Source organism: Takifugu flavidus, chromosome 9 (assembly GCF_003711565.1).
Source record: "Takifugu flavidus isolate HTHZ2018 chromosome 9, ASM371156v2, whole genome shotgun sequence".
In the NCBI taxonomy this organism is placed as follows: Eukaryota; Metazoa; Chordata; class Actinopteri; order Tetraodontiformes; family Tetraodontidae; genus Takifugu; species Takifugu flavidus.
The window spans coordinates 5,143,666-5,167,293 of NC_079528.1; the positions used below are offsets into that span (position 1 = coordinate 5,143,666).

Consider the following 23,628-nt stretch of genomic DNA (forward strand, 5'->3'; position numbering starts at 1 on the left):
CACAAAGAAAAAGAAAAGGATCAATAAATCAAAATGAATCCACAACTTTTTCCGCAGCACTTCCTCAGAATTCCTACAACAGAAGAGGTAAAGCATCAGTTTTCCCATCTAAATATGCTATGAGCCAGCTGGTGCTGGCAGCTCCACCACCGTTGCCGTGACGCTGTTCACATACACAACGAGAGAGAATCTACAGCAGAACCAAGCCGAGCTCGTCTGCCCCTGCTGTGTCACATGATCTCCAACGTCGCCGCGCTGGCCCACAGCCTGGGGAGATCTCAACGATGGACATACAATAATGAGAGTTTTCTCAGATGTCTGAGCAAAATAAAGCTTTATTGTTGGCATCTCCAATATTCCAGTACTGGTCAGAAATCACGGTCCTCCCTCAGTCACGGAAAGTGGTATTTAAGCCCCTGACCTGTCGCACTGTGAGTAGAGATCAGACACAAAGTTCATGGTTTCTTCCAAACTTTCTTGTACAACTAAGCGCTTCCATTGATAAGATACATCGTATGCATGTCTTTACATCATACATATATGCATTATATGTTCATAATAACGTGTGGAAATGAAAACAGTTGGACACTTGCCTCACAAAAGCAGACTTTGTTTTCTTGATTGCAACAACAATGCGTACGTGTACAGACTGCTTTGTTCTGCAGGAGCCACTGGCAGGTGGACACATAACATGTAAAAACACATGAAAAAAAAACAGCTGAATTTCTGTACATGTAGGAGCAGGAGTGACGCCACATGGTCCTATGTGCTGCAATGATCCTGCCGTCTGTGGGATAAAAGTAGGGTCCTCCTCACACACACACACACACACACACCCTGTGGGCTTTAGTGTCCATTGGTGAGCAGATGAAGGAGCAAGAGCAGAAGGCCACAGGCAGTTTGAAGCGTGACACTGGGAGGTGAAGCAGAGATGGGGAGGCCGTTGGAGGGCAGGGTGGCTTCACCCACAGGCAGTTCATTTGCCAGAGCCTAAGAGAAGACACAGATCAGCTCATGCTGCCTTTCCCAGCTCAATGGTGATGGGCAGCTCGTTCACAACCATGTTTACATGCCAGAAATGTTTCCTTGTTTCCTGCGAGGCAATAAAATATCTTGCCTGATTCCCCCATTCCAAACAGACCACCCAGTTCAAAATCACACCGAAGCGTCTGTTTAAACGAGTCTTTGTACAACGAGCAGATGCTAAAGAGAAGGTTTTTGTGCAGAGGTCACAGAAAGGTCAGTCAAGGCTTTGTCCGGAGTTCATGACCCAGACTGGGCGTGACCATGAAATTTCCTGGACCAGTTGACTCCCTGCTAGACCCAGATGGATGACTGGCCTCTCGATGAATGAGAACCTTCATGGACACATTTACTGTGGCTTTGTCTGACAGTCACTGCCCTCTGCTAGGTTCTATGTGCACCACTCTCCCCACACATTGCTGGTCCCGATAAGACCCAACATAGACCTCACCAATGTGGTCCGTCTATCATGGCCATTCATCATGCCCCCCCCCCCCCCATCCTGATAAGTCTACAGGTTGGTGCCTAATTTTTAAGCACAGATAAACCCCATCATGCCGATCTGAGCAGTAGATTTTCAGTAGAAGACAGAACACAAGATAAAGATAGCACATTAGAGTTGCTGTCAGACATTAGTGGGAAACTGCTGAACGGAGACTACAGCAGCTCACCTGCGTTGGGATGATTGTATCCAGGATGTTGCTCATCGTTTCTACGGTTTCTGGCAGCGAGGTGGGACTTGTGTTTTCTCTGCTGCCGAGGGTGGGGGTCAGAGAACTGGGTGGACTGGGAGTGCGTGGCTGCTCCGATTCACTTCCAAATGTATTGAGGGCATTTTCTGAAACAAGCAGGACAACTAGTAAAGCATCCGACAACTGAGGACAGGAAGTCACGCAGACCTTAGCCCAGTAATAACCCAATTAAGACAAGTCTTCAAGGTAAAATATCTTTTTTTAAATTCAATATAAACACTAACAGAAAAGTATCAAGAAGCAACTTCATGATTTCACACCTTTTGATAGTAAATTGTGTTTTGTGTTTTTTATGAGACTGATCAAGAGTTTAGTTTGAATGGAGACAGAGAGACAGACAGAGAGACAGAGACAGAGACAGACGGAGACAGACAGAGAGAGAGAGACTCAATATTCCCGTCAAGTTTCAATTCAAACTGCACCTGCCTCGCCTCATCGACCTCTTTAACTCATCAACCATTTACACTGGCCAAACAACTCTGAGACCAGTCTCTGTATCTCGACTAGGCTGTGGGCCCCGAGGACAGACTGGCCAAAGATTCACCTCACTGCACACACACACACACACACACACACACACACACACACACACACACACACACACACACACACACACACACACTGAAAAGCTAGCCACTGTGTGCACAGGTTCACTGTCAGATAAATACTGGCCCTACCAGGGCCATTAATGATTTAAACTCCGGAGTTAAAGTCATAAAAATTAGGTTGATGATTCAGGGAAAGAACCAATTGTACAAGTTAAATGTGATGCTTTATGTGCTGTTCCATCTTCTGCTCTCCAGCAGCTACAGAATTATTCATTTATTACTGCGAAGTTGAATATTTTGTTATTATGCATCATTGAGGTTTCCTAGTCCAGAGGTCCTATAGGCCTGGGTCCATTATTACCCATAATTCAAAGGTTTCAGACAGGATTTCAGGTGCTAGCAGAGGCTCCAATCTAATAACCAATTTGATAATTTAGGGATGCTGTGATATTGTGGATTTGAGAGTGATGAAGATGTAAAATCAAAGTAATTGTGTTCGAAAAAAATCCTAAGAATGATGAAAAGCATGTCATTATTATAATGAAACACACACACAAAAGAAACCCCAACATAAAGCACTTCTGCTGACAGTCAGCCGTCTCCTCTATGTCGGGGCTGTTATTGCAGGCTATCAGTGGAAATTATCCTGATTAGACGTTGCCCGCTCCATTTTATAATGAAATTAATCCATCACTGCACCTGAGGCACACGAGTACTTTACCACTTAAGCATGTGTCAAGTAATGTTATTACGTTTAGGTCCTGCATACCTTCTAATTAGTAGTTATATATATAAAAAGTCTCTTGATTTGTTTTATCTTCCGCCATCCGCTCTACATCATCCTCTACTCGTCCTAAATCTGGGTCTGCTTTTATCCATAAAAGAAAAAAATCTTACATAGGCTTTCCTTTGGTATACATTTGACAACAGGTCAAATACATCTGGTAAAGTATAGTGTCGAGATGTGCAGGGTTCCGGCCTTCTTTATTCAGCTAAGCACTTCCTGGCCGTATCCCTACAATTATTGGACATCATGAGGGGGCGATCGATTGGTTCATCTGTGTATCAGTGGGAAAGGAAATGAATGGACCTCTAGCAGCTATTGTAGTCAGGGTATAAAACCCCTGATGAATGAACTCAATATGTTGATATTTATGCATAATGATGAAATTTCCTTGTTCTCACTCTCATGCCCAGACCATAACTGTATTACAGATGCACATATGACCAATATGGAGGTTTTTAAGCAACGCTTATTAGCCATACGTGTCATGCCACGATTGGCAATTTTCAGAATAAAATCACACGAATGTCGCCGCAGTTATGAGGTGATCACCGACTGTGTGGACGGTTCGACACTCACGGAGACAGCTGTTGTTAGTGAAGTATCCCAGGAAGTGGTCACATTCCTCTCGCTGACTCCCGCTGACTGAGCAGGAGCACCATGGAGCCACACTGGATGTTGAATTGTCCACGTAGTTGGGAGTAACTGTACTGCCTGGAGACAGAGAGCATACAGGTCTCAGGCACCATTAAATATTCATTCTCCTCTTGAGCTGTTACACTGCATTCTTAATGCATTGTTATTTGAATGGACGGTAATGGACACTGCATTTCCTCTCTACCGGCCAGAGCTGATTGAATTTCAGTGTTCTTGGGTAGATTGTGTTTGTGAGGTTTAACAGTGAGGTACTGAAAGTAAAAAAACCCTAAGAATACCCAATTATTATGCATTAAATGTGAAAGCCCTGAGATTTCTGTAGTAGAGTCATAATTGAAAATGTGTGACTGCTGCGGGGCAGCCTCTGTGTTAGGTAGCTTTCTCCAATACAAGAAAAGAAAGAAAATACTTTTTCACCCTGCTTGAGTGTTTGCACCTACCTATCAAACCCGTGTAAGCGAGGAGACAGTCTCGGTGAGGCCCTTGCTTGCAGCCACTAGCAGAACCATCAGAGGGTTCGCAGGCATACTGAAATTGTGCCAGACGAGACCTACAAAAATATTATTTGAGAGCGTCATTGATCAGTGGGTTAATGTTCAAAAAGTTTGCTGGTTCTTAATTAAATGGCAACAGAACAAACAAAATTGCTCTTCTGACGTGAAGAAACATGCCACAGCGAAGACACGGTCCTGTGATGCGAAAGTGATAGAAAGAGTAATATTTTTTATCCCCCGGTTCTGGGATCATTAGTAAAGCCCTCTGTGTGTAATGAGGCTGTGAAAAATAATGGTCATGACCAGAGATAGCAATGAGCGATAACTCTGATCCATCTGGCTCTTAATCTGTGCTAAATATTTAATGGGTTATTCCAACAGGCTCTCTGGGGTGTTCTAACCATTGGCGGTAGAAAGCTTTAGGGTGAAACAATGGGCTGTTTTGTTGATTGAATGGCTGTTTATTTGGTTTCAAAAAAAGCCATAATGCTGAGCAGCTGTAGCCAAACTATGTATGGTTAGCAAAACTAAAACCAGTACCCAGGCAATCCTTGAATAACTGGCGAAGGACACTGGACTGGGTGCACAATGAGAAAAGAGGGGAGTTAAGCAAAACCAATCTGGTGATTATAATTATGGTTTAGATTATACATCAGACCTTTGCAGCATGATAAATAGCTTTAATATCAACTCCAGACATAACGCTGACATTAAAATAAATGGGAACGAATTCCATTCCTGCGGTCGAACCTGCACACGTAGTCAGCGTTGCAGATCCTCATCTGTGTGATGCAGCTGGGTTTTTCTGCGCTTTCATAGGAGCAACTGGGTACAATGGTCTGTCGCCGACGCTCTGCGCACGCCGTGTCCGTGCAAGGACAGAAGAGCAGCTCGTGCGTGTAGTCAGCAGGGACGCGGTCGAAGAATCTGCGCAGAGCCTTGTTGCATTTCCCCCGGTTGCAGAGGCCTGACTTGGCCGTCGGTTTAATGCAAGCCGAGACGTATTCTGTGCGGAGCTTCTGGCACAGATCGTCCACATTGCAGGCCTTGGCTGCCGCCAGGCAGCGGTTCACAGTTGTCATGCCAATGTCAGAGTCTGCAAGTGAGACAAGCGAGACAACCGCGAATAGGTTAAAAAGTGTGTGCGGAAAAACAGGGTGGATGCACCCTTGTAGTCATACGTTGATCAAATATACCAAATTTTTTATATTTTGATAGTGGGCCTATATCATCTACAGGAGCGTCGAGGCCCTGCTGCTGCAGGTTAATTAACTGCATGCTTTAATTCAAGACACTAATGAGAGCACATTTTACAAAGGCTCGACTCAATTTGTTTCCATCCATCCTTTGTGTGAATCACCTCAATTTCTGCACCTGAATGTGCAGCAGAGGCTCATCGAGATTTCAGAGGAGTATCTGTACTTGATTGGCACGTCTTCACGCTCCGCTGTGCTGAAGAGCTGACCCAAAAAGGAAAGCTCTCAATTTTAACGGTCAGTGACCTTTCCCTCACCTGAGATCATGAGCTGTAGGAAGAATAAGTTCACGCATATCAGCTGCAATGAGTTTCCTTTAGAGGGTGGCTCGGCTCAGCTTTAGAGATAAGATAGGCAGCTCAGACATCCAAGAGATGCTCAGAGTAAAACCGCGGCAAAACGAGGTGAAATCTGGAGTGTGAACTCATTACAGAGTAAATTTAAATTTAATAACTTCTAAAGCATAAGTTGTTGGTGCGAATTGAGCTGTTTTTACCTAAATTGGTTTTCCCAGTTATGACGCTATAACTAAATAGCATTTTTAAAATGCAATTTCAACAATTGACTTTTACAGATTTTTCTTTTTTAATCTGCTATGGCTGCTTCATGCAGAGTAGATATAATTGTCTCCAGATTTTTTTTTAAAAAGTCCATAGATAATGATCGGGACCAAAAGAATATACCGGTACTGTTAAATAAGAAAAAGGGACGACAAACAAGGGCTTGGCTCTCCACCGGCAGCTGTGGTTCAAGCAATGATCTATGGCTGCTATCCAGTTATTTAAAGTCAAAGACGTCATTCTTGAAGTCAAATATGAAGGTTTATGTAACTGTCTGAATGGAAGGTTGTTCAGTTTCCTGGAAAAACTCATAGAAGTTTTCATTGGGAAGAACACATCTTCAAAGGATGAAAGGCTGGGAAATAAAAAGGAAAGTTAATGAGGGTCGGCAAACTTGCCAGCGGTAATAGAGGCCAAGCGGACGTAGTCATAATCCCTCTGCACCGTTTCATAGGGATAACTCTCCACTAGCTTAAGTCCTAAAAGAATAACAAGAAGAAACATTCGTTTAGATCTTATCACAGCCATCTCAAATGAAATAATGGTGCTTTGGAAGTCTAGAAAGCTTTTATCCTTAAAACTCCACCATGTATGATAGACTGATGGAGGCTCCAGTAGATGCTCAGGCAGTTCTTTTCCTTCTTCATGCCCCGTTTACACTGACATCCATGCAAAGGACTGGATAACAGGGCGGACATCGCGTTGGCACACTGGCTCCTGGCACCGGGACCCAGCTTCATGCTGCCATTTCCCGCCACACACTGACGCAGCGTGCGCAGGCGTGGACTGCAGGTCTCGTCACTCGAGCACGAGTCTCCGGCTACTAAGCAGTCGTCCCTGCTGGCCAGGATCACCTCTAATAGAGCTGTGAGAGAGAATCAGAGAGGAAAGTAGTCGTGATTGATGGAGAAAGAAGCAGAAAGTTAATGTTCCATCCGGGGTTACGAAGCACCACTTGTAGGTTCGATTGTTGTTTTTTGAGTGATGCAAGCTCAGGAATCTAGAGAACAAAGCATTGCTCTGCCGGTGAAAAGCCCATAATGCAACGTAACACAAAAGCAACAACAGCGTTGTTTTTGTGTGGATCTGAAATCTCTAAAGAGTAATCTAAGAATGTACCTTTTTCAAAAATTTCTACCATCATCAGATCAAATATAGAGGTAAAACAATCCGTTTTAATAATATTCATCTATATTCTCAACCATGATTCATCAATTTTTTGCTATTTCAAAAAGATATTTCTTCACCGTGGCCCCACCGGTGAACTGATCTAACATCAGTTCTTATCTCAGCACGTATTGCTGCAACCCAGCAGCAAAAGTTCCGAATAACACCAACATCAGGGAGGGCCAGATGGCCAGCTGCAGAGATCCCAGACCTTCCTTGCGTGTGTGTCGGTTGGCGGCTGGCTGGGCTGAAGCTGAAATAGACACCATACATCACGAATGCAAATGAGCCGCTTGATTTGACATTTCCAATAAGCCCGTCTCAGTGTACCAGTGGGTTTAGCCAATTAACCATGTCGGTAATCAATGTGTTGTGAGTCTCAGTTAAGTCCTCACTTTCGCTGCCACATAAATCACAGGCAGATTGGCTGATCAGTTACCCCTGCACACTGGCTTAATGGTCCACTTCAGCAGTGATAAAATGAAAATGAAACTTAATGAAGTTGGCTGGGATGTTGGCCTCAGTCCCCCTGACCTCCAAAGCAATGAGGCTTTGAGGGGAAATGATTATGTATTAGTAAACGTAGCAAGTTACACCGTTGTGGTTGTGTTCTTAAGGTGGGTAGAATATTTTGATAAATGAAAGAAAGCTCCAAAGCCCGGAATGAAAGAGAACCTTCTGCAGAGCTAATTACAACCATCCAGATGCTCAAGTTTATTTTCTGTGAGGATTCCACCATTCCACAATGGATTGGGCTGATTGAAGGCTCTAAATTACTTGAATTAATTATGATAAAAATTACATTTGTGAGTAAATGTTGCATTTAGCATGTGGTGATTGATGACTTGTCCAGGGTGCATTACAGCTAATGGCCACTAGAGGAACCTTCAGAGTAACTTCAAACTGTCAAACTCACCATATACTTTAAATTGTGACATTGGGGCCTTTTCCGTGCTGCATTTAATATTTTCAGAAATTACATTCTAGATTATAAGACTGAACTCTTCTCTTTTTATTTATTATAGTAAAGACTGAGGGGTAACTTTTGTATGTCTTATTTTTTTGTTGCTCAATTAGTGAGGACTGGATTCTTGACTGAATGTATTTTAGGTCAAAGGTCACTAATAGTCTCATCTGTAACATTTTTTGTAAAATCACAGGAGCTGAGCATTCTAATGTGAATTATCTGCAAATAACCTGTGTGAAGAAAAGAAATGCAGTTTAGCTTCTTTTAAAACGGATTTTATGTTCAAACAGTTCAAGAATTAGAATACCTTGATTGCGCAAATGCAAAATGTGCAGGTTTGCTTCACATACAGAGATACAACTTGTAAGGACTAAGAAAAGGCACATTTGCTCAGGATACTTTTATTCACTCACAACCCCCCACACACACGCTCAAAACCAAACTCAAGTATATTCAGTCTAATCACCTGCTTATTAAATAATATTAAATATTAGGTGTCAAATTCTTTTTTCACACGAATACACTAAAACGTTCAGAGAGAGTATTTAAAAACAGTACAAACATTTTATGTGTATAATTCAGTGTTAAAACCAATCATTCTACAGAGTTTCATTAACACAGACATGAGTGACAATGTGCAAATGAGGTTTGTTGCAGCACCAGGTTCCTATGTTCGTCTAATTGACATCTAAAGTTGGTGAGATAACACCAGCTCCAAAATAGAATCTTTGTGTCCCATGACAACTGTCACCCCTGCTGACACCAGCATTCCACTGAATCAACAATTCCCCCAGGAGAGCTTCATCAGGAAAGGACAGCTTCCACTTTTAGGAAGTGGGCACTCAAAATCTAACTTATTTCAATGTACAAGCATCATAAGGACAATACACACATTTCTCTATAGCACTATAAGCCTTCAGTAATACTTCTGGGATTTTTTTTTTTTGCTTTTGAACCTTCAGGAATTTAAGCACACAGCAAATGATGCCATAATGCGAGGGCAGGTTTGAGAAAGAATGGAATCGTAAACAAAAGATTATATCCCACCTCTGGAAAGACGATGGTTGTTATGCAGCCGACGAGTTGGTGCTCTGAGTGAACACCCCTGTCACTTTGATCTGGGCTGCACACAGAATTCCTGCTGTTGTGTCTGCAGAGAGCCTGCAGAGCCACACTTGAGCTTTTGAAGAAACTGTCAGTGATGATAGCATGCACGGCCTGGATTTGAATTAGCTTGGGAATTGGTGAAACCAATCAAGCTGGATGAGCTGCAACTTTAGATTTAGGCAGTTTTAGTGTTGGGAATTTTGCTCATGCACAAACAAACATGACTTAGCATTTTATTGGGGAAATAAGCCGCTACAGTGTATGAATGACATACATTTGGTGTGAGTGGTGATATGTTACATTAGAAAGGTACTGTAATCTGGTTCAAGAGAGACTTAAAGATTTAAGGCCAGGTCATACCCCCCCCCCGCCCCCTATGTGACCCAGATCAGATTTTTCAACAACAAAAGAAGCCTGTTCCAATGAGATTAGGACCATTTTCATATTTGCTTCAAAATTGGCTGCAGATCACATTTTTGGAAGGCAACCTCAGTCCTAACTGCAATGCGACGCCACTCCAGTCGACATTCAAAATGAGGCGCGATGCTTTAGAGACACTTCACAACGGACGAGATAAGCAGGTTTTAGATCTCAATTTTAACTAACTAACATTTCAACTTCTGTAAACACGCTGCAGTGTCAGAGGTCATATTCTTCTACTGCGCAGTCATCAGAGCCTTTAACTGCTCACACTGCTACAGATCACTTTTTTTTTTAATGATGAGCAACTTATTGCATTGTCACTCGCACATGCAATCACACAAAGCAGAAAACAGCTTAAATACACGAGGGAGGAGATGAACCAATGAGGTCCAGGTGCAAGAGAAGCACACACAGGTGAAAGAGATCAGGACAATCACACAGGTGAGGAGAATGGCAGGAAGGAAAGGCAAAAATCATAAAAGGAACACAAACACTCAAAATAGAGCCAATAAACTAACAAAACTGAATACTGAACGTTTTATAATAAGACTCTGAAGGGTTAAATGTAAACTCCAAGACAGACAACTGTCAAATTAGTCCAGGACAGTTGGCCTGGATCCTGGGAGAATTTAGTACTGGGAAAATTTAAAGGCAAATAATGATTTATCTAATTATATATTTATTGATGGGGACATTAAATGTAGTGGAACTGGGATGAGTGGTTTCCTGAAAATCTCAGCGGTCTCTTTGTTGGAAAAGGCATAAACGGCTCACTCTCAGGTGGTTCGGAAAAGCTTTCACAGCCACCCGAGTCTACAATACAAAGCATCACAAGTAGACAAAATGCAACCCTGAAAGCCCAATGCCTGCACACACAAACATATTATCTTGTTAGCACTTAACCTGTGTCACAGTACTAAAATCACATATTTCATAAAATAAAATGTTGAAACAATCTGCCTATGGCTGCAAAACTAGCTGTTTTATAGTTGGTGTTGTAAATAAAAGAACATCTCTGCACCCAAAATAACTTAATGTAATGTAAGGAGGGATCTCGGACATTCAACAGGGAAATATCCCTGACTAATGACGACACTTTTACGGTGTTACTGGGAGTATTAATATTAAAATTTGTATTACACGGCTCTCTCGGGGCTTGTTCAACTCAAATATGTATATATCACCATAGCTCTGTTTTTCTTGTTCACGCTAAATTAGATGTCAGTTCTATCCAACAGTGATTTATCCGGATTTCAAAAGGCTCGCACACATCAAGCGTGAAAAATGGCGGTTCGCTGCGGACGACAGACCTAAAAGGAGGAAAGATGCATTGGCAGACTTAGCCAGTTTGGTGCCTGAGACGTCCTACGGCTAGTAAAGAGGCCAGTTTTCTGCAAATTATGATGTGGTGGAGCAGAGCAGCATTGTGACGCTCTTCTGCAGCAATAAATAAGATATGATGTTAGGAAAAAAAGTGATCACTGATTCCAAGTTAAGTCTTAAAGTCACTCAACTCAATCTGCTTTACATGGAAATTTTGACATTCCGTGTTCATCAACTATTAATTGTTGTAATTAACTCATCATCCTAATGTCCTCTGCTCACAGAGGGCCAAGAACTCCACACATCATGATTTTTCTCTGGCTGCCTGAAGGACTGAGCTCACGTTCCAGCCAGTACAGGATGGAAAGTGCAAGCTGATCCTGATTTACTACAGGTCACATATAATATTCATGTATAGAGTGTAATAATTTATAAATATACAGGAGCTGACTTTGTATTCATATGAACCATTTCACATCCTCATGAGTGGCTCCTGACTGTCCAAGATGTAATTTATGTAGGGGCCATACAGCCTCACCAAAGAGAGAATATAAAGCCAAAAGAACCTAATTAAACACTGAGCATTTGTCAAAGAATATGTCATATGTCAAAGAAAACATATGGATTGGTAAAAATAACAAAATCTGAATATTCTGGAATAATAGAAAAGACAGACAAGACTAAAGGAGGGACATTTAAATAAGTTAATAAAGAAACAATGAAAAAACACAAAGAAAACTGAGGAGGAAAGAAGCCTTTAAAAAAAGAATCAAGCCACATCATGTTAAAAAGGGTTGAGGCAGCCTCCTAACAGGGTGTGTGGCTACCAACGAAACAGGCTCCCTAATGTTTACCGACGATGTCGAGAGGAATCAGATTAATTCTGAACAACAGATCTATACTCTCACATTCACAGTCATCCAAATGCTGCAAAAAAAAGGACACAATGACACATACAGATATGGGCACCGAGCACGGTGGAAAGAAAAAGAGTAAAGAAATGGAATAATCCTAATCATCTGATCCTGATCGAGTCTACCAACTTTTCAGACTCAAAGGACAGAAAGACACAATCAAGCAGGAAGTGTAGGTGGGTGACAAATGGTCTGAAAAAACAGCTCCTAAAAATGGAGTAGCTAAATTACCGACTGGTCGATATGCTTCCATTGTTTAAGAATCCCTTTATTTACTTTATGAAGTTGACTCTCATCTGGTTTTATTTCAGACCCATTGTGATAATGTGTCTTTAAAAACGTTTGTTCCTATGATGAGCAGCAAGACCAGAGCAGACGCAAGGCAGCAAAAATATTTGCGAAACAGTAGCAACAAGATAAAACGTTAACTCTGTTGGTTCCAATGTTGCCACAACGCCAGAATACCGACCAGCTGTGACTGTCACTCGGGAGCCATTGCAGGACGGTGGAGGAGCCCTGCATTCCAATACGATGATTGATGGCCAGTTTTACTAACGAGACTCAGCAGAACTGTGTATGGAGACCAGCGCGCTCCTAGTTTGAGACCTATCTGTTATGTTGTCAAAAAGCAGAGACAGCCGCACCGAGGGGAGCTCACACAGGAATCTCAACACTGGGCTTTTCACTTGATTACCTCAACCATTCGCAAAAACATCAATTGTGGTGGATTGTTTCCTTAAGGCAATAAATCCAATGTTTGTTTTCCATTTGGTTTTTTTTCCTGATAGAGAAATTATTATTTATTCATTGTCATTCCCCAGCGTTAAGCATGAGACGTGACCAGATGGCATTTGAGGTTTCAACACTGATCTGTAGAATCCTAAGTTGCTAATTGGAAACCCGAATAGAACAGGTGAGAGTAAAACATAATTAACCCTCTGAATCATATCCTAAACAAGGTGCAAGTCATATTTATACTAACTTTATCAATAAACCTCCAGCACTATTACAATACAATACTGGGCTCGTGAGGTGCCACTGCTAGATTTTGCATATTAACAATCAAGGTTACAAAACAAGGGCAGAGGCTCAATGACATTTGTTTCTATCCCAAAACAACAACATTGACTGGCAGCAACCTGCACAAGCATGACCTTTGACAAAACCCCAAAACAACCTTGAATAAATAAATAAAATACATGTCCCAGATACGCGTCGAAACCAGGATAATCCATCTGAAAGCACTGGTTTTGCTCTGGACCTTTTTGTAGCTATAGTTGGAACGCTAGAACAGAGCCAAGCCAGTTGTCAAGAGACTGCAGCCAGTTTGTTTTACCCACCCTCAGTTCTGAAACTGAGGCTGAATTTATGCTACTTTCAAAAAACCGTCGACTTGAAGCGCCTTTATTCACAAGATTAGTGTTATTGTTGTTGTGTGCTTTGGTTTCTCTTTAAATCATCGTGCAAATGTTGTCCTGAAGCTTGTTTGCAAGCCTCTCATACATTTCAAACACTCAGCACCCATTCATTATTCAGACAAAACAGCCATTAGACATTTCCGTCACAGTTTGTAGAACAAAAGCAATCCGTTGCAAGACATGATTCAAATTTTCTTTGCCAGTCATTTTAATTTTACTTCTACTGGCAATAAACCATTACAATTTCCTAATTAATGTTCCTATGAAATTCAGAGTTTGAGTCAAACACACTGTCTGGATCATAGCTCGCAGGAAGCCACAGAATAATTGAAGAAGTGGTTTGCTTAAACATTTTGCTGCGTTTACATAGAGATGATATGTAAAAAAATATATATATCTAAATGTTCAGTGATGGACTAACAAGTGGGGTGTAACAAATCGAATGTGACACGACCATGAAATAGAGAGCACTTGATGGGTGCTGCGATTCCATCTTTCATCTGAGGCCAACAATTTCTTGTTTTTGTCATAATAATGAGCGACTGTAATCAAAACTTCACGCCCACTTCGCTGTGCTGCTTTTACGCCTTGTTGGGACTGTTTACTTACGAGCAGAGAGGCTTTAAACAGCTTCAACATTCACCAAAAGTATTGGGGGGCGGGGGGAATCGCACTATTATGAGATTACTCAACAGTTACAAAAGATGGGAGGAAAAAGTTTTGATGTGATATTTAAAAAAACTTTCAAACCAAACAAATAACTGCCGATTTCTCGTCAGTATTAATGCAAAAACAATATGCAGCTATTTTTTTGTTTCTTCAGGGCTGACCTACAGTGGGCTGGCTGTCTGGGAAGTTGTTGTTGAGTTTGACAATAAATTCATCGGATTGGGGCCGACAGCAACTGGTGCATCCTCTGTGAAAAAGTTGGCAGGACCACACCGCTGCCTCCCAGTTAGGCAGGAGTTGGTACTGGAGGCTATCCCAGCAACCAGCACACATCCCCAGACAGGTTGCTTCTCTGTTCCTGGGCAAGCACATGAGCTTATTCCAGTAAAAAATAAATAAAATGCCTGATTAGTTCTTGTGCCATGGTCAGCTGGTTTGATACCGGTAAAAACTCAGCAACATCAGTCAAATTAATCTGGCTATTCTTTCTTTTTTGGCCCTGGTTACAAATGCACCTTATATTTAATACAGTGGCAATAAAGAATGGTCCGCTCAAGGACCCATTGTGTATTACCTTTGCTAAAAATACCACACACGTAGTCTAATAAGTCGAATATGACTGAACCTGGTAACGCTAGGAACAGACTGGCAGGAAATCTATTAAAGCCAAAGTTTTTCTATTTTTATATTTCCACATTTAAATGTCACATTACCAAGTTGTCATGAGCTATATTAAAAAAGTAGCTCTATAATTACCTAATCACATTATATTCCATTTGCTCTCACTTGTCAGGCTCAAGGATCTTAAAGGAAGCACCACCAATTTTAATGTGACCTTTTCATTTAGACAGAATGACCCCATGTTGTGTGTTTGAAACCCTTTAAAGAGTGTCTAGATTTGAGAGAAGTGGAGAAAAAAACATAACAAGTAGCAGTTCTGTGTCCTGAACATGAGCTGCTAGAGGAGCCATTTCTCAGTCCCATCATCAGGGAGCCTAGAAGCTGGAAGACAATGGAGAGACATCCCAAAGGCAACACTGATGTCGGAAATTTCTCAGTTTCCCCACTTTTTATGGACATTTTATCACCTCTTTGACTTATTCTGCAGACTTTCACAAAAGTAGTTCATGTAGGATTTAGATTTTTTACATAAAGAGGATGGGGAAGAGCAGAAGCCTGGCTGCTGTTGTGGTCCTGGTTTACAGAACAGTCCAAAGGAGCAGCCTTGAGTGTATTGTTGTTTAATGCGTATACAACAATGTGGACTCTTTCAGGCAAGGTGGTGTTGAAGCAAGCAGCCGTCCACTGTAATGTTGTGCGTATTAAACTGTAATGCTGCGGTACTCTGATGGGATGTAGTGGGTGTTTTATCCATTATCTGAAGCGCAGTGGCAGCAACACAGGGACCTTGAGGTGGATGACAATGATTCAAAGATGGATCCTGAAAAGAGCCTCAGGTCTTTGAAGCTGCATGCACATGTTCAACCCAGCAGCACAATACAGATCTATATATCGTCTCTTCAGTTTCAAGGTGGTCGGTTAAATTACCATCATCATTTCAGTATCTGGCCAAATGTGAGATATGGGCACACTGTTGGATATGAGTTATGGTTTTGACGGATGGCCAGAGAAGTGTTGTAGCACAGATATTTGACATTTTATATCCAGAAGGTCAGCTTCACTTTATCCTCTGAGTTTCTTTTTAAATAATACTTATCTTAAGGATAACTCAGTTGTTGCTGAAGAAGGTCCAGTCATCCTTGTTACATTTAATCACATTTGCAAACAGAAATACAGAGATTTCATCTTGAAAATGACCTCCAAATACCACAATCTAGACAGCTGAAACATCCACCTATACAGTTTCTATACGTTTCAACATCTGGTGGGGGTGTGGGGGGATCCCCTAATGTGTGTATAATAATAACTATACACTTCACTGTGGTTTTCTGGTCTGGGCTGCAGCTACATCTGATCCCTTCGGATGTGTGTGGCAGAGAGTCGGCTGTCTCGTATAGAGCTGGTCGTCTCTAGAGGCCGATCCATGGAAATCAGACTCCTGTTTCATAGTTATCGCTCACAGAAAGCTGTCCGACTCTTTATAGGTTTAACCTAATCAAGTTAATTAAAGCGTAACAAGAGAGTGAGGGAGTTGATTTGACTGGCCGTAAAGTCAAGAACAGCTAATGGAACCAAATCTTTGTCACACACGCTGGTGTGTGGAAAACAGTTAAGACTACCAGTCTCCGTCAGAATAAGGAACCAGATGTTTGGATCAGAGGTTCTGACAAAGGAAACAAACTGTCCTGGGAGCGCAGGGTTACATGTAGATCACTTGCTGCCTGCATCCTGCCCCATGTCTGATGTAATTACTCAAGTTTTGGTGAAAGAGCAGATGTTGTAATTTCAGTGCAGCTCAAACATGCAGGTGCCCTCCAGCCAGTTCCTGTCTGCTGCCCCGGTAATGGTGTCGTTCCATTACCTTAAAACCCAGAAGAATTCAGCAGCTGCCGATAAACATCCCCCATCTAGGACACAGTTATGAACAGATCTGTATTCTATACTCCCTGTGAAAAACTATTCAAAGCGAAAAAGTGAAGTAACTCATTAATTTACATTAATTTGCTTAAATTCAGTTTTCTCAGACAAAAATGATTCACACTTTTTACATGTTACCCATCTCGTCTTTGAGAACTTTTTAAATGAATCACATACTTAAAAGCTTTTCGTGAACATGTGACAGCGCGTCGTCTTTTATGCTCTGAAGATGTGTTGGAATGAGCGCCCTTCGAAGGAAAAAGCTGTTTTCCACAAAGCAATTCGACTGGTGGATGTTTAAAGAGAGCAGACATTTGAAAATTCAGCTGTTTGTACTCTCCTCTTCAAGCGTGTGCCAACCATATGTGTCCTCTTTGAAACATGCAGCATGTCTTGCTGTAGAAACATAATTATTCTGCTGGTTCCACCACACCATTTGTAAGTTTGCATGTTTGTTTTAGGCCACAGTTTGAGTTATTGTTAATTAAGCCTTATTTACAGTAGGTGATGTCATGATTCCATTGAGACATTACAGTCCCTCTTATTTCAAGGTGCTATATCGGTAACAGGACTCCTGGGATATTTACTGGTGAGGTGAGATAGAGTGAGCTTACTGTTTTATCGTTACCCAGCTATTTCCTGTATTTCTTTTTTCCTGGCGTAGTCAATAATTTAATCCTTGTCTTCCAAACGAGCCATTCCAGTTATTCTTTTTATTGTGGCCACAAACTGATTTCAGTGATTTGATTAACTGAAGAGCTCCTCCAAGCCATAAATAAACCAAATAAATTTCACTGAATAACTGGTGCGTATAGCTCAGCCTGTTACCATGGTGTAGTCTGGGCAGGCTGATAAGAACTACAATGTAATTCGACTGTCTGTGCTCACAAAGAGTGAGACGGTAATACCGCTCAGTAAAGTTTGAGGTCACAGGAGCTTGAACGAAAAAACTGCAAGGCTACATAAGCCTCCTGATCTAACTGATGGATTTTTGATGCCGATTTCCCCTGTGTGGCCGTATAAACTGACTAATCGCTTGGAGTTTTAGATGTCGCCCAGGACTGCACAGAGGAAGCCCAACATGCAGGGTTATGACCTCCATTTGAAACTGTCACAAAGCCCGTGGAGAAATGTTGAGCTTCACAGTACCCTGATAACCTCTGGGTCTATAACCTGACTAACCCTAGATTGTTGAGATCACATTTTATCGCAGCATTTTCAGTCAAACTTGTTGCACAGATTGACCCAAAGCCAAAATATGCCAAAACTGCTACCCGAGTTTGGATGATGACCACTGGTGCTTTTCCAGATCAGTGTTTGTATGCAGTGTCTCACCTGTGTGACAGTCATCTTCTCCAATGTAGCAGAGCTGAGACATGGGCTGAAAAATGGTGATGATGTCATTGTTGTGACAAGCAAAGGAAATGGGCAATAATGGAAAAAGTAGATACAGTGTGTTATAGACATAAGCCACCAGAGCACTTCCATGTTCAGCCCACTTAAACATGAATCATCTCTGTGGAACAGAAGTTTCTTATCCTACACAGTTTAGTACACTTATTTCAACATTCTTTTTAATATCGCCACCACTAACTGCTTTCTCAGCAACCTTTGAACATAACTACGGTCAGGAGCATCGATTTTCAACCACCAAAAGTCACATTCTTCACTTGACTAAGGAATCAAGAGGCCCAGAGACAGACTGTTCCACTTTTCCTCCAACATAAACCGCCATGAGCTTTCTCCTGCCAAAAACTTTAGAGTGCTGGTTGTTTCCCTGACATAGTGCATTTTAGGGTTAGGGTTAGGAAAATCAACACATTTCACCATTTTTAAATAATGACTTGAGCCAATGTTGAATGTTAAGATTTGTTAACCCATGCCCAAACAGATTTTAAACTAATAAACACGTTGATGTGTTGTAGTATGTATATGATATTAGCAGTAAAATCTTGATTTCATTGGGGGCCTTATAAGTGTTTCATGTGGGATATTCCCCATATTCCTGTCTTACACCTGGCACCAAGCCCAGATGCAGCTACCATTGATAGACTACCTTACACTTAAACACACCCACATCTGGAAGAGAATAAATCAAGCTGCATATGATCTGCTAGGAATAAAGTTGGGAGGCCTGAAGTGAAGTCATTTAGGAACCGGCTATTGTTTGTCTTATACCTGTTGTGATGAAGGCCAGACTATTTTCCACAACTCATTAAAACCTCAGATCAGAAAAATGACACCGCGGCAATATCGCCATGAAATGTCAACGTGAGTTTTCAAGAGAAATGTAAGTTTGGATCAAGTGATGGGGAAAGCTGGATTTATTCCTTTAGTGCGGTCTACCAACGATGGGCCTCGGTTTTTGAGCAGCTTCCATGTCATCCATCTCGATACAGTCTACGGTTTAACCTGACACTGCATATTTATCATTGCAACAAGCTCAGAATGAGAATGTGTTGGTTTCTCAGGAAGAGGAAATACAAATACAGACCAATGCATCTGAAATGCTTTATAACACCTTTAAAAAGCTCTCTGCAGCAAAGTTAAAACTCATGATCTCAAGTAAATATAAAACAGGTAGCCAATTTCAGTATCCGATTAAAATTTAATACAGGGTGGGAGAAAAGTCATAATTCTAATTATAACAATTTAAGGCAGTGCTGAAGCTTGTAAATTATTAACGTAGATGCTGTAATTAACTCATTCTGTGTGCAGGTATATGCTGCACTGATCATCTCAGTCCTTTTCTAATGCTGCACCACATTCTTTCATCCATCCATTCACTTCCACTTCTCTGGGGTCAGATTTTGATGCCAACATGCTAAAATATTCCAGACCGCTTTCACTGGCAACAATTTCCAGATTCTTGTGGGGACTGCGATACCTAATCCCTCAAGTGAATCCTACGTCCACACTGGGATGACTTTTCAGATAGGAAAACCTCCAGAAGGGTTCCCCCAGGAGGCCTCGACACAGATTGCGCCCTGGGCGCTTGCCTGCATCGCCCATGTCAAAAACTGGTTGCGTCCACTGAGTCGGTCAGTTCCAACAGATCGTGACAGAAATTGAGTTAGAAGCAAAACAACAGCTTTATCTGAAGCTTTGCTTTCCAGTTTAGCCCCCTAAACCCTGCAACAGTCCAGGAAAAGGCTGACATTACAGACATTATCAAGCCTATTAACACTGATCCTAATAATTGAGACAATCAAATGCCTGACAAATACAATTTGTATAGCTCTATTTAATCCACTGTTGGATCAATGCAAGCAAAATGTCTAAAATGATCAATATAACCTTGAAGTTAGAATTAGGTTTTAATTCAGGTTTCATAATACTTTATCACCTGACGACTTCTCTGGCAGTGTTGCATTACCTACCATGACATTCGGAGAAAGAAATAGTGAGTTATGGTACGTTTAAAGAGCAAACAAAAGGTGCACTTGTTTTCAGCTTGGTGGAGTCTTGCATCTTGATTTTAAACAAAACTTTGTGATATTAAGCTGTAATAACTTCAGGTAGAACAAGCTGCCAGTTATGTAAGAAACTGGAAGCTTTAAACATTAAAAGGTCACATTCATCAGACTGACTGCTATCAAATAAATGGCAACATTCCAGCCCAAAAGTTGATTTTAATGCTACACTAATTAAACACAAGGGTAGTTTCAAGGGCTTGAACAATGGCAAAAGAACAGAGACGGCCCACAGGCATTGTGCAAGAGCTGTTCCATCTGAAAAGCTTGAAACACACCAGTCTTTTGGAAAGTGATCAAGGGGAAGTGGAGAAGAGAGTTAGACAAGTGACATTAGATGCAAGCAAACCCTATTTAGGATGAATGACCAGTTGTTGTCAGGGTGGTGCAAAACCTACTTTTCATTTGCTTCCATAACCTTCCTCAGGTTAAGGTAAAATACATCTCCTGTATCCTCATAGCAGAAGAACAATCCTTCATGTTGGCAATATTTATTTTCAGACATCCAGTGTGTTTGTGTATATCAACCTATCACGAACCACTGCACTTTTAGGAGCAAGTCGATGGCGGCACTGCAGCATCCTCAAGGGTCACTTGCTTATTTGAGCTCCATCGGAACTGAAAGATTGGAACATTCAAGTTCAGCGGTGGTTTTCCACCCACCCATGATGGGGTTTAAAGGATCAGAGCATTGATGCTGTGGACAGGTAAGTGGGGAGGCCATGTGCAGCCATGCACCCCAGGGGAAATCCATCAAACTACCAAAGGGTCTCTTGTCTTGCACATCAGGTTCAGAGCGTTCTCCCCTGGGACCAAAGTCACTGAGGGGCAACCGTAAACCAACACAAGCCTGATATGGCTGATGAGGTGTCACCATCATCATCATCATCATCATCATCATCATCATCATCATCATCATCATCATCAGGAGAGAAATGTGGCTGCATGAGGTAATGATAAGGAACGTATGTCATGCATCTTGCCCCAAACATCATGTTCTCCAGTGGCATCAGCCAATATGTTACAGCGATTCCAACGACTGATTATCTCTTCCGTATAACGCAAGCATGAGCATGGTTCACCTGGGGTGCTACCTGCTTTAATTCATAACAAATTACCTAGAAATACCCAGCCAATATTCTATAGGTAATGGCAGCGCTGGGCAAAACGTATCAGTCTCCATTAAAGACTCGGGTCATATCCCACAATGTCAAAACTGTTAAATCAAAAAATATAGACTGATGGCGAGCTAACGCTTGTGACAGTTGCAAAAGCAGCTGTGATTTATAAAACAAGTTAAAAATAGTACAGCATGACGGGCTGAAGATAAAAACAAGAACCTTAAATGTATATTTCCATTACCAGCGAAGGGAGGATGATATAAAGATATACTCACAAGGGTGGATTTTATACGATAATTTAGAAAACACTTCCCAAACTCTGGATGGGTTTCTGTGCACTGTTTTTTTTTTGCTCATTTCAAAGTGTGTGCCCCCATGGATGCGTCACCGTGGGCGGCAGTGCACATTTATCACGCAGATAATATCAATGCTTGGACACTCCTACTGCTGAGATTTACTTTATTTTTCCTAACAGTGCAAGGAACTCTAATTGAGTCTGAACGGTACAACTGAATTCATAAAAACACTTCCCCAGCTGTATTAATGTCAGCATTGAGACCTGCAACCTTGGCCAGAAGATCAGAAATTGCACAGATTCATATCTAAGAGCAGAAACAGATAGTTAACTTTATCACTCAGCAAAATGGATAAGAAAAATCTATAGCTTTGATTAAGTCAAGTTAGTTTTAAAAACGCCTCCTGTTTAAACGTAGCAGTTATTTTCTTGATTGTCAGTTATCAAACATGTTTTGTAGGCTGAACCACTTAAACGTCTTTTATATACACATTGAGTTTATTTTTGTATATTTTTTGCTGTGTTTGTAGGTTTTTTAAGCATTCCACTCATTTCATGAGTTTGAGCTGTCTCATTATTAAAAACTTAATATCAAACCCACACATTCCTGATTTCTGGGGGAAGGGAAGAGAACTGAAAAGCCTAGTGGAGACACCACACAAATTGTTGGTTTAAAAGCCAGTTCTTGAAAATTGTGGTTTCTGAACTCCCTCCATGATGATTTTGGGGCATTTATAGGGAGTGGAATATCATCTGAGGTCTGGCCAGTCCATATTAAACCATTTCAATCTCAGAACCTGCAACAATACCACAGTGATGGAGTGAGCAATGCCAAAAACCAAATATATCTGAACTACTGCAGTTTGATTTTGGAAAAATGATGAGTCAAAGTGCTGAACAGTCTAGAATCATTGGTATGAACTTAATTGCAGTAATATCAAGACTATGTTTTTATGCCATAACTTCCATATAATTTTACCTTATGTGGAAATAAGTCTATATTATGTGCCTGAGTCTAATAAAATGATCCATTATTTCAAAAAGTGCTGCTGAATCATTGTTCAAACACTTTTGTTGTCACTTTAAAGAGGCCAATAACATTAATTAAAATGTGCAAATGTGGAGGCTGCAGTCACTTAGATTCTTTTTAAAGACTCATTATCTTTGATCATTTGCGTGCAGTAATGAAGAAACATCTAATAAAACGCAGTTCTCAAAACTGATGATTGGTTAAACTAAACACATGCATAAATATCCTAGCTGGCCTTGCATGAATGACATTGATTGCAGGTCTGTTACTTAATGCCCTCCTGAACATGGTACCTTGCACAATCTTTCTTTAAAGGGGCTGAAAACTTTAAATTAGCCATGATAATGATATATAATTCAATTTATAATCATTTATTTCGATCTCTTGTAATTTTTTGATCACACAAGTGAGTATGGACGCAAATTTGTTGTGAATACACGGCGACACTTTGGCCACAAGCCCGTGCATGTGAACGCTTCTTTACGCAGCCTGGATGTGATGACGCACAAGATGGCACAATATCACATTATTGTCTGAGGGAAATAAATGAACAAAATATTTTACGTTATGATTCCAGAGTAGTCACCCACAAGCTTGGGGACCCTGCCGGTATAATTAGTTTCAATTTGATTGTTCAGTCCTCTGATGGAGCAGGTGAGACAGTTTTCTTTATAAATCTCAACAATTATCATTTAAATTCATTAGGAAAGAACGGGACTTCACTTACCAAAACTTATGAGGTGAAAGAGAAAAACTCCCCACAGATCCATCTTACTGCAAAATGAGGATCCGATGATGCGTCGCAGCGGACTTACAGCTGTGTGATTACCAAGCAAGAAGGGAACGTCCAGTCACGCGTGAAGATCATTATAAGAAATAAATGTCTGGAGAAGCCATCGCCTCTTAATAATAGTTCTTTATTCTCTCATAATCCCATCAAGTGATTCCAGGTTGGCGTTACAGCCGCGCAGGAAGACCTGTGCGTAATTATGGCAGTGAAAGTTGCCCCCTGCGCTGTTCTGCTCCGTTGCGCTGTGAGACGCTTCTTGAGTCCGCTGCCGGAGAGATGTTCAGCTTTGCCGGGAAGAACCGCCGTCAAGGAGGAGGGA

General features: G+C 41.3%; 1 protein-coding gene across 1 annotated transcript; it reads right to left on the reverse strand.

Moving 5' to 3' along the window:
* Positions 1-531: 531 nt before the first annotated feature.
* Positions 532-23,610, reverse strand: gfra4b (GDNF family receptor alpha 4b). The gene is made up of 8 exons (XM_057043244.1): positions 23,247-23,610; positions 6,661-6,939; positions 6,473-6,553; positions 5,009-5,354; positions 4,205-4,314; positions 3,687-3,821; positions 1,695-1,861; positions 532-990 (listed from the first exon to the last, which is right to left on the reverse strand). The coding sequence occupies exons 1-8, from the start codon at positions 23,287-23,289 to the stop codon at positions 847-849; spliced, it is 1,305 nt and encodes a 434-aa protein (XP_056899224.1). The 5' UTR covers positions 23,290-23,610; the 3' UTR covers positions 532-846.
* Between the last annotated feature and the right edge of the window lie 18 nt (positions 23,611-23,628).

Excerpts from the sequence above, each read along its gene's own strand:
- gfra4b (XM_057043244.1), bottom strand. The coding sequence starts at position 23,289 with ATGGATCTGTGGGGAGTTTTTCTCTTTCACCTCATAAGTTTTG. Across the intron at positions 4,315-5,008 it reads AACGCTGACTACGTGTGCAG|GTCTCGTCTGGCACAATTTC; the intron begins GTTCGACCGCAG and ends ATATTTTTGTAG. Across the intron at positions 991-1,694 it reads ATACAATCATCCCAACGCAG|GCTCTGGCAAATGAACTGCC; the intron begins GTGAGCTGCTGT and ends GTCTTCTCTTAG.